Source organism: Erithacus rubecula (assembly GCF_903797595.1).
Source record: "Erithacus rubecula genome assembly, chromosome: 16".
In the NCBI taxonomy this organism is placed as follows: Eukaryota; Metazoa; Chordata; class Aves; order Passeriformes; family Muscicapidae; genus Erithacus; species Erithacus rubecula.
Window position 1 is genome coordinate 839421 of NC_136668.1, and position 15179 is coordinate 854599.

The 15179-nt window shown below is 52.6% G+C and overlaps 1 protein-coding gene across 2 annotated transcripts in view; it reads right to left on the reverse strand.

Moving 5' to 3' along the window:
- The window catches only part of FBXW11 (F-box and WD repeat domain containing 11), a 57749-nt gene extending 51194 nt beyond the window's left edge, over window positions 1–6555 (reverse strand). The window contains exon 1 of one of the 2 annotated variants that reach the window (XM_079319907.1): window positions 6484–6555. In XM_079319907.1, coding sequence (XP_079176033.1) covers window positions 6484–6486 — 3 coding nt within the window. In that variant the 5' untranslated portion in view covers window positions 6487–6555. The remainder of the gene's footprint in view (window positions 1–6483) is intronic. The other variant, XM_079319908.1, reaches the window with a different exon arrangement.
- Window positions 6556–15179: the final 8624 nt, after the last annotated feature.

A 15179-nucleotide genomic window follows, 5' to 3' on the forward strand; every position in this document is an offset into this window, starting at 1 on the left:
CTGCAGAGCCAGCAGGGTGCTGGAAGGAGAGCACTTCTCCATGAAGCCAAACCTTAACATTATTTGCAAGTGTAACAGCACAGGTCTGATTTTTGTCTCCAGAAGGACTGGTGTGCTGGAGACAGCCTGAACAACAAGTTTCCCTGGCTAGTCCTCCCCTGCCCTAGAGAATTGCCAATGAGATTTTCTATCAAGTCCTAGCTGGAACTTCCTAAGTTTTGCAAATTCTGAGTATAGATTTTCAAAGAGCTTTAGGCATTTTTGCCTGAAACCAAACCTGGCTTCACTGCAAAGGTTGGAATACTTGAAAACAGCCTCATCACGCAAACCATGCTGAAATACCTCCACCTCTCAAAAAGGCAAACAGTGTACATCAGCACAACTTTTGTACCAAAACTCCACGTTCAAGAACTCCTCAGCAAAATGGAGCTCAGAGCAAACTCACAACACTGAATATAGATATATATATTTTTATATATAGTGATTCTCCTCTCTCATCTAAGTCAATGAGCAAACCAAAATTCTGTAGTGATGCCAACAGCTTGAAGTTGACCCAAAAAGCTTTTTTTGCCACTTTACCCAGAAAACACATCACTCCCTATTCCTAGCATGTAGGTCCCTACCTACATCTTACAAATTTCCATCTGTATTCATCCTACAAACGGGCCCAGGAAGCTGAACTACTTTTTGATCCCAAACAAAACTGTTCATTTCCTGGGGTGGAAGTACAAGGATGCAAGTCCTGCAGCGATGCGGATTAACAAAGCACCAAGGAAACAACATGCTTTCAAACGGTCCCATTGTTAATTTAGCCTGCATGAGAAGCAAATTAAGTTTTCAGAAAGAGTCAGTGCTTTTGGATGTTAAAACACCAATGGCATTGTGTTATTTTTGCATTACCTGCTCTGGGTCATGCATCGCTCACATTGGGAAATGTGTGGAAGTGGTACAGGAAAACAGAGTAGGCTGTCAGATGTCATACCACTGAGCTCATAAATACATCAATAAACTGGGGAAGGAAGGGATTTTCCAGAAAAAAGTGGATTTTCTGTGAATAATGATGCCATAAAAATCAAACCACGAAATCAGATTATGTAACAACATAAACAGTGGCATTCGGATAAAGAAGACGTCGACAAGGAAAAAGCTGGAAGGAAAGGATTGTTACCCGTCAGCATTAATTTAAACAACTCAGTCAATATCCTCATTTCCCTTCAATTCATTTTCTGCCCTGCAACAAAAAAAAAAAAAAAATTCCTTGTCACGGAGCAGCCCTCTCACAAGCACGGTCTCTTGTTCTCTCCCACACATCATTCCTCTCGCATTGGCACATTTGCTGCAACATGCATTTCATCTGAAAGCCATCAGCAATCTCCCTGAGCAGAGCACACTGTACAGGCACCCTGAGCTGCCCAGGGACAGGGCAAAGGGAAATGGCAAAGCACCAGCGACCTCCACCCTGCACAGCAACGACCCACACACCCAGAGACACAGCAAGCTGATCTAACAACAGCAATGGTGTATCAGAGAACATGACACGAAATGAAAAGGTACATCCATCCTTCAAAGAGCACTGCCAGGTCTCTCTGAGGTACAGCTTGTAACAAGGCAGGTTTTGCTGCCATGCTGCTCACAACACTCCTCAGTGACCCAAATCCTCGCAGTATTCACAGCCCTGGATCCTGAGGGACACACAGCAAAGGCACACGGGCTCTTCAAAGCAGCCAGCTCAGAGCACTCAGAGGGGGCAGCTACAGCCACAGCAGCTGCCTTGCAGAGACAGATCTCATTCCACAGGACCTGCACAGGGATCTCTCCAAGGCAGAGCTCTGGGACAGCCATGGAGCCCAGAGCTGCCAGATCACACTCACCCAGAGGAGCCCTGCACGTGTTCCAGGATGCAGGAACTTCTAGGCTTCACCTCACTAGCCCAGCACCAGGCAAAGCTTGGAGAACTTTGTCATGTTAGAAAATGTAACTGCAGCATGAGGTGAGAAACCTCCAAGTCTCAAATGAGATTTTAAAAGTCTCTGGTGAAACACCAGGGCTTAGTCTCCCCAAGAATCGGTAACTTCCTTTTATTAAGAACCAAAAGCAATTCAGTTTCAGAAGTTCCCCCACAACTGGCACATCTGCAGCTTCCCTTCAACTGATGGCTGCTGCCACCATCACCACAAACCCCAGATGACTTTCCTTTACACACTGCTGATCTTTACAGCCTCCTTCCCTCTGCCATCTCATTTCCCCCATCAGGCCACTGCTTTAGCTAACCCTTCCCAAAGGGTAAAGCTTTCCACATTCTTTGTCCCCTTTTTCCACCACTCCACCAGCTCTGAGTGCAGCTGCCTTGCTCTAATTCATGTTCTTTAGCTCTTCCTTCGCATTTTCTGCACCACTGCCAAAGTCACAGCAATCTCTTCTCTTCAGATGTGCATTCTTCTCCTGCAAGGCACTCTCTGAAATGGGACTGTCACTCAGAGCCTGGCAGCAGCACACACCTGACATCCCCTGCCCCAAGGCTCACCCCAGGGCTGTGCCTTCCTCACATCCCTCCCACCACCACCTCTTCAGCTCTTTGCTCCAGCCACTGCCTTTTCCCCATGTATGAAACCCTGCATGCTTTACTGTCCAAAATGCAGCTCTCAACTCTGCTCATTGAGCTACTGAGGATTAATACCAGCAAAGCAAACAGATCGTTATCCTGCTGAAGAAAGCACATCTAGGTTACACACAGGTTTACAAACGCCCTACTAACTCCATCTACTCCCAGGCTTCAATTAAGAAGCAGACACATTTAGCTAGAACAGTACCTCCTTTGTTTCAGTTGCAAAGATGATCATTGCCTGCTTCTCTGTCACTACAAAAGTCAACTCTTTGAAAGATTCCTCTAAGAATATGTGGGGGGAAAAAAATCCCACCAATCGAACTGCTGCTTGGCTTGCAATGACTAAGGGAAGGAAAAAGACAGAGCACTATAGCCCCAACTGAGATATATATACAGCAGCTGTATTTTAGCTTCCAAGCAGAATGCTGGGATTTATCTTGAACATTAAGCTTTAAATAGTTTGGGGGCACAACCATTTCCAGTTGCAGCAACCCAAGGAACTTCAAGTAGCCCTGGAGTGATTCACGGCAGGAGCTGCTGCTGCTCGGGGAGGCCTGTGTGAAACATTTCCTTCTCACACTGGTACCTCTGAATTGAACACCTCCACCTCACATCAAAGTCCTGCCAGGAGAAACAGAAAGGCTTTTGGCAAGATATTAAATTATAATTCTTCATTTATTATTTACTGAGGTACTTAAACACTGGACACTTATGAGAGCCAGAGAGGCATTCTAGACACTGAAGGCTGTGTGTTAGGAAGATTATTTCCATATATATAACTTCAAGACACAAATGACAGCAGTGTGAACAAGTGCTTGCCCATTTTATTCCCAGGTATGGCCTTTCCCAAACCTTTCCATGCTCCTATCACAGAGCAGTGAATGCTGAATTGAACCTGCCAGCACAGGGATGTGTTTGGAGAGCAGCTAGAGCAGCAAGGCCACAGTGAAACACGGGGGTCACAAGCTCAGTGAGGGGACAATTTCCACACAGCTGAATTCCTGCTCAGGAGCCATCTCCCATGGGTGGCTGGTGGCTACAGAAGCCTGGGAGCAGCAGGTTAATTTTATTATGCCATCCACATCTCATGCTGCACACAGGTCATCCCATTAATGTATAAAAAGCCCCCCAAACTACTTACCACACTGATGTACTCTGTAAAAACCACCTCAGTCCAACCTAAGCAGCTAACCCCCCCCTCACCCTGAAAGCTGCTGGTAACACTAAATAACAATTATGGGAAGCTTCCTGGGCAAATGAAGAACACAAGGCTTTTAGCAGGTGTTGAAGGTAAAAGCAAATCACAGGGCTGATGCAGCTGAACACAGATTTTATACACAACTCGGATCTGCAGGTAACAGAACTTATATCACAAGGCATTGTTGCTGGTTCTTTAAAAGAGCAAAAAGGTCACAGTTATCTAATTTCACCGAGAAAACCAAAACCAGAGGCAGAGAGAGCCCCTTCAGTGCCTGGGGCTGACCCTCCATCTGTTCTGGATTACTTCCTCAGTCCCATGCTCACACCCAGCACTTCCCTGAGGCAGGAGCCTCAGCCTGGGCATTCCAGGGAGTCCCAGGGAACCCCGGGGGTGTCTCAGCCCTGCAGTGGGCACCACCTGCATATGGAAGCCATGGAATGGCATCACCCAACGCTCATCCCCCTGGGAATGACCACTGCAGGATCCACGGAGCAGCACAGGAGGTGTCCTGAGGGACACAGCAGCCCGGGAACACTCACTGAAACTTCACACAGCAAACCAAAGTTGTCACTCTGAAACCTTCAAATGTTCTCTGAGATTCCAGCCTTTAAAATAGAGCAGTATTATTTCCATGAATGATTTTCCTTTAAATCAATGCAAATGATCTATCAGTGCAAGGCACAGTTCTGAAACATCCATGTAATTCATGTTGACACATTTCCTCTTGTTATCAGCCCCTCACAATTACCGTGTATTTTCTCCTCAGAACTTTCACATCACACATTTGCTCCTGTATTTACTACAGATACATCCCTGGCACTGAAGTGACTGAGCAAAAGTGCACCAAACTCCAGCTATCTGATCATGATAAAACATCTGCTTCTAGGAATGTGGAACACTCTTACAGACAGCAGCATCCCCCCGGGTCTGGCAGGCAGGGATGAGCCTGGGTTTGGATATTTCCCACAGCACTGACTCCCATTCCCAGGTCATAGAGAAATCCCCAACGGGGAGCTCAGCCCAAACAGCTTCTGCCCTGTGGATTCAAACAAATCTCCTGGAGAATCTTCCATTCTGCACCACACCAGAAGGGAAAGCCTCAATGTCTGCATTCAGGAATGATTTCAATGATTTTAGGGAAACATCTCCACTCAAACACAAGTGATCCTGTGCAAGCCTCCACGAAGGTTAACATTAAATTCACTACATTGTACAGAGCACCATTTTCTCTTGGAAAGTACAGAATTAATTGTTCATCTTATTCGATTTTTATATTTATTCATTTCTTGTGAAAGAGAGAAGAGTGTATTTCTAAACCTCCTACTACATACTAAAACTCCTACTAACCCCACTGCTATCTGCATGGATTAGCACATTTCCCAGCTCCAGCAAGTGGAGGATACAACACTCACCAGCAGCAGTCCCATTTGCTTCCTCCTGATACAACCTAGCCACAAAGAGGAGACACTAAAATGGAGAGCACTTGCAAAAACACAAAGGAGTGGGGGTTTTGAAAGTTCAGGGAGCCAAAACTTCCAGCTTCAAGAGCTATTTGAGCACCTCACAGAACCCAAAGCTGAGGAGTGTTGGGGACTGCTCCAGGGAGGGAAGAAGCCATCAGAGCACACTTCCCACCCCGGGAACTTTGGAGACATCTCCTGGGCAGCTGGTGAGCGGCGGTCCCCACAGAGCTGGCCCAGCCCTGTCCCCCTGCTCAGGGCACTGATGGCTCCCGTGTCCCCCAGGGCAAGTGCGAGGCCACAGCACCAGGGTAGGAGTGGCTTTTAATCCCCTGCCCTCAGTGATCAGTGAAATTAAAGGCACAAACGCTTTGTAGGTTTCCCCTTTTAGTTTTTCATTCTATCTCTGCTTTTTGAGACCAGATCGCATATTAAAAGAAAGTTGTATTGTGCTGGCCATGTAGGTTAGCAAAACTCCACTGGCTAAAACACGACCATTTAATGTCTCCACTGAACCCAGCTCACTTCAGAGTGCCTTAAAGGGAAATTATCTGCAATTCTGCCACCTCAGGTCTGGAGAACTGAATGAAATCTTATATGTAGAGAGCAAATTAGGCTTAGCAGAAAAAGCAATTATGCTTCTAACAAATAATTAGAAGATATTTACCGATTACTAATCTCTCTCAGCTCCTAACTGAATTTTATTCTTGCCCTAAAGGCAGTAAAACGAGGGGCCGCTTATACTTGCTTATAGAAATCTAATTTGCTTATATTAAAAAAAAACAAACCAACAGCTCTTTCCACTGCTCCCACCGACTGCCTCTCCACTGAGGCGAATTTAGCGGTGTAAGCGTTAATTAAGGGTATGGTCAATACCCAATTAGGTCTGGTTAGGTAATTCCGTGTGTGCGGGAGCGGGGCTGCGGGAGTCGGCCCGGAAACCCGACCCGCCCCCGGGGCCGCGGGGTCTGGCCGGGCCGGGAGGGGCTGAGCCGGGGCCCCCCGCCCGGGGCAATTTCCGCTTTCGGTTCAGCTCCGTCGGGGCTTCGCTGTCGTTATTTATTTATTTCCAATGAAACGGAGGCGCTGGCGGCGCCCCAGGGCGGAAGGCGGGAGGGAGCGGATGGCCCGCGGGGGCAGCGCGGGCTCGGCTCGGACCCCAAGGCCGGGCGCGCCGAGAGGGCGGGACGGCGTGCGCGGGGGCCGGGGGTGACTCCCATGAGCTCGATGGTCTTGTCCTCGATAACCGAGTCGGGCTTCCATCGCGGCGGGCCGCTGCGCGGCGCTCCGCTCCGCCCGCCCGGCCCGGCCCGCCGCCGCCGCCCCGCGCTCGCCAGGCCCCGCCGCGCCCGCCCGCCCCCGCCGCGCGCACGCGCAAACGCACGCGCGCTGCGCCCGCCGCGACGTCACGGGCGCATCGCGGAAGGGGGCAGAGCCTCACGCGCCCGCCCCACCCCCGGGGAGCCCCGCGCTGCGCATTGGGGCAGCGGGCGGCGCGCGGGGCGCGCTGGGAGCGGCGCGAGACCCGCGGTGGGAGGGGGCGGGGCTGAGGGGCCCCACACGGGAGCGGGAATGGAACGGGAATGGGAGCCGGAACGGGATGTGGTGCGACAGCGAGCCCTCGGTGGGGCGGCGGGGAGCGCCGGGGCTGCCGAGCGGGCAGAACCATGTGGGAGAAGGGCCGGTGTCGGGGCCAGGTTTGGCGCTGCACGCCGGGGGATCGAAAGCTTGGAAAGCGCCTGTGAGCTCCCCCCACCCCGCTCCCTCCTTCCCTGCACAGAAGCCCAGAGCAGCTGGGGCCGTCCCTTGATCCCTGGCAGTGCCCGTGGGGACTGGGACGTGTCCCTTCCCATGGCAGGGGTGGGTGGCACTGGATGGCCTTTAATATCCCTTCCGAACCATACATGAGATGGCTCTGAATGTTTACTTAATAACACTTCTATTTAATAGTCCTGATCTGTGCTATAGGCCTGTCTTGCTGGCACCCACTGAGCTCAGCCCTTGGCACGAGCAGTGTGTTCGCCCTTAGGGTCTGGATCCTGCTGGCAAACTGTTGCCAGTGCCACAGGAGCCAGGCAGAGCTGCTTTGGGGACCAAGGACGCCCAGCTGCCCTCTGACCCCACACAGGGGACCCAGCTGTGGGAGCTGCACTGTGCTGAGCAGCCTGTGTGACAGCACAGCACGGGCTGCCATGAAACGGACCCAGAGCTTCCTCTAAGCATTGTTTTCTGTTACCCACTTCAAATCTCTGCCAATAGTGAAGAGATGGAGGATGAAAATGAAAATGGTGTGAAGTCCTTTCTTAGTGACAGCTCACCTGCTCCACAGGATCTTGGTGTCAGCAGAAATGTCCTTCACCCACTCGAAATCGTTAGAACAATACTTACCATGAGGTCTGGACCCTTTTCAGAGCATTGAAAATGGAAAGCAAGAGCTGCAAGTGTCCCTCCCCACCAAAGCCCTGCTGCTGCTCACAGCTTGGGGGTGACAAATTGATGTGTCCCAAATGCTGCCCCACTTCCATTCGTGTGGACAAAGCCAAACCCAAAGATGCCACTGCCCCAAAGTCCCTCTTAGCGGGGCCACAAACCCGAACCCACAGCAGCACTGCCCCTCACCCTGACACCCCATGGAAAATCCATCCTTTTCCTGCCAAACCTGCAGCTGAGCTGGATCCTCCCCAGCTCCCATCGCAGCCCCCAAGGAAGGAGGAATTGTCCCACTGTGTGACATCCCCTCACAGAGCTGTCACTGGGTGAGGGTGGGACAAAATCCAGCTCTGTTCTGCTGTCCCTCGGATCAGCCCTTGGCTCTGGACATCAACCAAGGCTGCAGAGATCTGCTTTGGGACACCAAGTAAAAATCAGCATGTCTCAGTCTAAATATACCCAGGGCAGGGATTGCTGACAGCACAAGGCTCCTGGAGCTTTCCACAGCGCAGCCTGGAGTTCTGAAGGATTCCCAGGGCACAGGAAATGAGGAGAAATGAAAAAGAGAAAAAGCAGGGGGGAAACTTTCCATGAATTTGGACAAAGGGTAAATCAGTGTTGCCATGCCAGCAGTTCCAGGGGTTCCTGCACCACAGCCATGGATGTTGCACATCAGGATGGGTCTCACTCAGGCAGCAGTGAGATGGAATTGGAGTTCCTCTAATCTGCCCTTTAATGGTGTGGTAAAAGCAATTCCTACGACGTGTGAGAAAAAGAGATCAAAATTAATTAAGGAAAGCATTTAAGTTTTGTCTTTAGTGTGGAACACCAAGGAAAGCGAGAGTGGGGATATCAATCCCTGTACCAGTAAATTAAAATTGCTTCTGACCAACTCACTGCTTAACACCTCATGAGGACTCAGCAACAAGTCCAAGACATAATAGGATGAAAAAAACAGGTTTTAATAAATTTATTCTGAGATAAAAACTTACTGGGAAAGCGTCAGTGCCAGGAGGAGCAGCTGAGGGAGCTGGGCAGGGGCTCAGGCTGGAGCAAAGGAGGCTCAGGGGCCCTTGTGGCTCTGCACAACTCCCTGCCAGGAGGGGACAGCCGGGGGGGGTCGGGCTCTGGGAACAGGGAACAGGGACAGGAGGAGAGGGAACGGCCTCAGGCGGGCCAGGGCAGCTCAGGGGGGACAGCAGCAGCAATTTCCCCATGGAAAGGGAGCTCAGGGCTTGGAACTGCCCAGGGATGGGTGGAGTGCCCATCCTGGAGGTGCCCAAGGAATTCCTGGAGGTGGCACTGAGTGCTCTGGGTGGGGACAAGGTGGGGATGGGGCACAGCTGGTGCTGGATCTTGGAGGGATTTTCCCCCCTAAAAGATTCCATGATTCAAGGACAGTGCTCCCAAGCCTACCTGGCTGCAGGAGTTTGAGGAGCAGTCTCTGGGTGTGCCCTGCTCAGACAGGGCTGTGCCAGGGGCTCCTCCCGGGTGCGTGACAGATCTATGTCACACATCTGCACGGCAGCCAGCAGGGACACAGCTGCTAATTAGTGCTAACGAGGCCCCGCTGGGGCAGCTCCAGTCCAAGAGAACTTGCTCTGCCAGTTTTCCTGTGAGGATGAGGATATGGGGGGAAGTGGAAGGCAAAGTCCCACCGACCTGGAGATGTTTCTGTGCTGTGCACCAGGGTGGGGATTCCCTGAGGGTCATCTGAGCCTTTCTGCATCAAGCAAAAGTGTGCTCAGAAAACCCCTGGAAACCTCCATCCCCTGGGCTGACCACTGAACCCAGCCATCACTTCAGTCGATGTTTTCTGTCCATGCACTGTCCCAGGGAAGGATTTGCTCACTGTTCCTCCCCAGCTCTATCCCTACACAGGCTTTCTCTGTGTCTGTGCCCTGGCACCTCCACAGCACACCTGGGGCAGGATTTTGGAGGGGACACTGTTTGATTTTGTCTCACTACATCTTTTCTGGATAATGAGCTGAGCTGTTTCTCCCAACAGCCTTCCACATTGGGCTGTCCTGGAGCTGGCCAAGCTTCCTGGCAGCTGCACAGACCAGACCAGTGTCACCAGGGTCTTGCCAGAGCCACTGCCTCTTGTACTCCACAGGCTGTGGGAGCAGAGCAGCTTGGGGGGACCTGGAGATCCTGGGAGCCTCAGCCAAGCTGATTTGAGGGTTCCTCATCACAAGCAAGTCCTGGAGTCCAAGGACAGGGAAGCAAAGCAGCAAAGCAGCCACCTGGGCCTCTCCTGGAAGGGAACAGCCAGGCAGGGAAACAGCTGTGAGGATCCTTTAGCCAGAGAGGAGGGATTTGTGCCAGTGTGGGAACCTGGTGGCCAAACAGGTGAAGCAGCTTCTCAGGAATCTCCTGCCCTGGCATGGAAAAGGAGAAACTGTGGGTGAGCAGCAGCTTTTGTGTCCCAGCTCTGGAGGTGGCTGGAGTGGAAGGGGAGAGCCCCACACAAGGGACATTCACTCACCTGGATTTACAGAGGTCCTTCAGCAATCCTGCCTCCATCCCAGCTGTCCAAGAGCTGCCACCAGGGTGAGCCCTGTGGTGGCTCTGAGGAGGGCAGGGCTGCACACAGGGCACAGCCATGGGGCTGCAGCCATGGCAGAGCCAATGGGGACACCTGGGGACATAGAGAGGACAACTGACCCCAGAAGGGGCACAGTGAGATGAGCGAGGAGTCCAGAGCCACCCTACATGCAGTGACCATGGGACACCTGCACAGAGGGACAGACAGGGGGCACTGGCAGAGCAGTGGCAGGCAGTGGCACAGCAGTGGCCCAGCAGTGGCACAACAGTGGCAGGACAGTGGCACAGCAGTGGCACAGCAGTGGCAGGGGAGTGGCAGGATAGTAGCACAGCAGTGGCAGGGCAGAGCAGTGGCAGGGCAGTGGCAGGGCAGTGGCAGGACAGTGGCACAGCAGTGGCAGAGCAGTGGCACAGCAGTGGCAGGGCAGTGGCAGGGCAGTGGCAGGATAGTGGCAGGATAGTGGCAGAGCAGTGGCAGGACAGTGGCAGAGCAGTGGCAGGACAGTGGCACAGCAGTGGCACAGCAGTGGCAGGGCAGTGGCACAGCATTGGCACAGCAGTGGCACAGCAGTGGCACGGCAGTGGCACAACAGTGGCAGGACAGTGGCAGAGCAGTGGCACAGCAGTGGCAGGACAGTGCACAGCATTGGCACGGCAGTGGCACAGCAGTGGCAGGGCAGCAATATCTGGCTCCCACAGCCCTTTCCCAGCCTGGGCAGGGCTCTCCCAACTCACCCATTCCCAGCTCAGCCCTGTAGCAGCTCCAAGTCACCTCCTCATCCTGCTCCTTGCAGCAGCCAGGACCTGTCCTTTGATTTATTTAAGCACTGACAGTGATTCAAAAGTGTTGGAAGTGCAATTTTCACCACGGACTAAAAATAGTGCAGTGAAATTCCAGAGCTGCCTCCAGCTCCTGGCCCGGCCGCTCGGGACAATGGCATTTGTAACCCACGAGTGACAACAGCACAGGCCGAGCTCCAGCTCCTGAAATAACAACCCAGAAAGGGCAAATTCTGGCTTTAATTACAGCCAGACAAAAAGGAGGTTTCAGAAGAGCACTATCAGAATATCTGAGCATGAGGTGCCAGCTGGAAACCGAGCAGGGAATGCCGAGGGAGCAGGGTGGCCTCACCCCAAACTTCAGCTATTCCCAAGGGGGGAGGCACACACAGCTGGTGCTTTCAGAGGAGCTGAAGCCTTTGGCACAAGGGAAAAAGCTCTTCAGGCAGCCAGGAGATGATGATCCACGACAAGGAGCCTCCAGCCCTGCATCCAAACGGGTGCACACAGGGATGGGGACTCTGAGCCTCTCCAGCACACACAGGAACAGCTCCATGTGACATCCTGGAAGTGACTCTTCTCTCAGCTCCAGATAATCAAGATTGGATCCCTTCTGGAGAAACAGTTATTCCTCAGCAGAAAGCCACCCATCCTGCCCAGCTTCCAACCCCAAAGCTGCTGGAAGTGCCCAAACTCAGCCCCACTGAACTCCCTTCCCAATCCGAGCAGCAATGTCATATGCTGGAGACTCCTGGATGGGAACCTGCCAGGTGATGCCCACCTTTAGAGGGCAGGGAGAACCCACCTGATGCTCTGCAATATTCTGTGTGAAAAAAGGCACTTTTGGATACAGAGCAACCTGAGTGCACCTGGAACAAAAGCAGAGCTACTTTCTGAAGGGTGAAAGGGACCAGTGACCTGCTCCTGGCAGCTGAAAGGAAAAAAAGGTTCACCACATCTCTCTCCAGGGGCCTTATCCTTCCATGGATGCTGCTGGGAGAGTTCCAGGTGCCAGGGGCACCCAGCAGCCATCAGAACAGCTGTGCTCTCACTGACAGTGCAGGGGAAGGATAAGGAACCAGCCAAGCTCCATAAGGAAAGAAAGAGCAGAGGAAGGAAAGAGCAGCACCCAAACATGGCTGTGACAGTGGAGGAGAGCTCTGGGCATCCCCCCACAGCAGCCAGACCTCACTGCTCCTGCTTCCTCTTGGAATGCACAGAAACCAGGCTTGGTGCTGCCAGTAAAGGGTCAGCTGAGACATATTTGGGATTTTATTAAACAATACACACCCACGTGCCTGGCTGCATCAAGTGGGGAGACTGCAGGAGCAGTTCTCTGCAGGCAGCAGCTTTCCCTGGTTGCACCAACCAGGGATTATTTTAATATTTTTAATTTAGTGCTGAGCTCAGACTGATGCCTTTACCTACACCATGAGCTGAACAGTATCACTTTTGTGTACCTGGGTCACAGATAGTGCGATATTTGTGCATCACTTTTATGTCTCCTCCAGCAGAAACCTCCCATGTCCAAAATTTGGGAATCCAGAGAATGGAGAACAAGCCAGGCTGTCCCTCCTGCCACAGCTGAGATCAGACTGTACGAGGCAGAGCACAAATGTGGAAATCTCAGCCAGGAATAACTGCACAAGCCCAAGTGTGACAAGAGCCTCACACCCAGATCCTGTTCCTGTGCAAGGTGGAGGCTCAGGGAATCTCAGCCAAGCAATACCTCTGAGGGGATTTAAAACATCCTTTAAAAGCCCTGGTACTGATGGTGACCCTCACAAATTGCCTGCCCAACTGGGGGGAGAAGGCAGGTGCTCCCTGGCCAGTCATGGACACTTGTGGGTTGGCCACAGAAGCCAGAGATGTCAGGGCAGCTCATGGAGCCAGGACACTTCTTCCTGGGTTGGCCTGGCCCCAAGAGGCAGAACAGGGAAACACTTCTTAAAAACCACCCTGGGGTTCTGGGATGGGAATGTTAAGGGCAGAGTGCTGCTGCAGGCTATCCTTGCTCTGCCTCAGGTGTTCAGGTACCCCAGGTAACGCTCCTAGCACCTGCCTTTGGCCTTTAGACTATCTTGAATTTCTCCCTCCTTCTGAAGTCACAGTTTTAAGTTCCAGCTTCAAAGAGCAACTGAGCGTGCCAGAGAAACACAGAACCATGGAATCATGGAATCACTGAGGTTGGAAAATCCCTCCAAAATCGAGTCCCAGCTGTGCCTGATCCCCACCCTGTCTCCAGCCCAGAGCACTCAGTGCCACCTCCAGGAATTCCTTGGGCACCTCCAGGATGGGCACTCCAACCCTCCCTGGGCAGTTCCAAGCCCTGAGCTCCCTTTCCATGGGGAAATTGCTGCTGCTGTCCCCCCTGAGCTGCCCTGGCCCAGCCTGAGGCCGTTCCCTCTCCTCCTGTCCCTGTTCCCTGTTCCCAGAGCCCGACCCCCCCGGCTGTCCCCTCCTGGCAGGGAGTTGTGCAGAGCCACAAGGGCCCCTGAGCCTCCTTTGCTCCAGCCTGAGCCCCTGCCCAGCTCCCTCAGCCTCTCCTGGGGCTCCAGCCCCTCCGTGTTCTTGTTGCAGCGAGGGGCCAGAACTGGACAGAGCCCTCAGGGGCCTCAGCACAGGGGGAAACATACAGAAACACAAACTGAGCTGTGCAAGAGCTGCCTCCAACCTCCAGCCCTAAAGCTGGCACCGAGCTGAAAGCAAAAAGCGGGGAATTTCCTGGACTAGAGAAAATAAACCATGAGTCTGTACTATATTCTTAAATATGGTTTAATACTCTTCTCCATTTCTGTACATCACAACACCAAGATATCACTGCTTGGGATCTCTCTGCAGAGGCTATATAGTATGCAAAGGCTAGGATCTCCCACCCCCACTGAGTGTGTTTGCATGTGTAAGTGTAATACATATCAGTATATATTGATATACACATCAATATATAATGCAATATATATCACTGAAGAGAACACATTGATTAAAGAAATACAAAAATTTGGCATCATTTCCAAACTTAAATAGTAAAAATAAAAACTACAAAAAGGAGCTGCATACCCTAATGTATCATGTGAAACAACAAGCAGTATATTCAAAAATGTAAATTTACATCCAATTTTTGTGGTCTTGTCATGTCACATTAGACCCATTTACAATGGCAAAATCCAGAACATACTGCTGTGGGGGCCAGGGCTGTGCTCAGCCCTGAGCAGACCCAGCCCCACCTCCAGGGAGAGATTCCAGCTGGGATGTGAGGACGGCAGCGGAGCCGCTGGCCAGCTCAGGGACCAGGGGACAAATGGTATTGCTCACAAGGACAGCAATTTTGGACCTCAAACAACAGCATGGCAGAAATTTGAGGAGAAGCTCCCTCTGTTCAAGTGAACCAGGAAAAGAGGCAAAGGTTTGCAGCTGGAACAGGAGCTGCTCCTGAGGGAAGCACCGGGAGAGCGTCCAGGGAGGGAGCAGGAGCTGAGCTGTGTCACTGCTCCCTTGGGACAGGACAAGAGCTGTGTCACTGCTCCCTTGGGACAGGACAGGAGCTGTGTCACTGCTCCCCTGGGACAGGACAAGAGCTGTCACTGCTCCCTTGGGACAGGACAGGAGCTGAGCTCTGCTGTGTCCCTGCTCCCCTGGGACAGGACAGGAGCTGTGTCACTGTTCCCTTGGGACAGGACAGGAGCTGAGCTCTGCTGTGTCCCTGCTCCCCTGGGACAGGACAGGAGCTGAGCTGTGTCCCTGCTCCCCTGGGACAGGACAGGAGCTGTGTCACTGTTCCCTTGGGACAGGACAGGAGCTGAGCTCTGCTGTGTCCCTGCTCCCCTGGGACAGGACAGGAGCTGTGTCACTGTTCCCTTGGGACAGGACAGGAGCTGTGTCACTGCTCCCTTGGGACAGGACAGGAGCTGTGTCACTGCTCCCTTGGGACAGGACAGGAGCTGAGCTCTGCTGTGTCCCTGCTCCCCTGGGACAGGACAGGAGCTGTGTCACTGTTCCCTTGGGACAGGACAGGAGCTGAGCTCTGCTGTGTCCCTGCTCCCCTGGGACAGGACAGGAGCTGTGTCACTGTTCCCTTGGGACAGGACAGGAGCTGAGCTCTGCTGTGTCCCTGCTCCCCTGGGACAGGACAGGAGCTGAGCTCTGCTGTGTCCCTGCT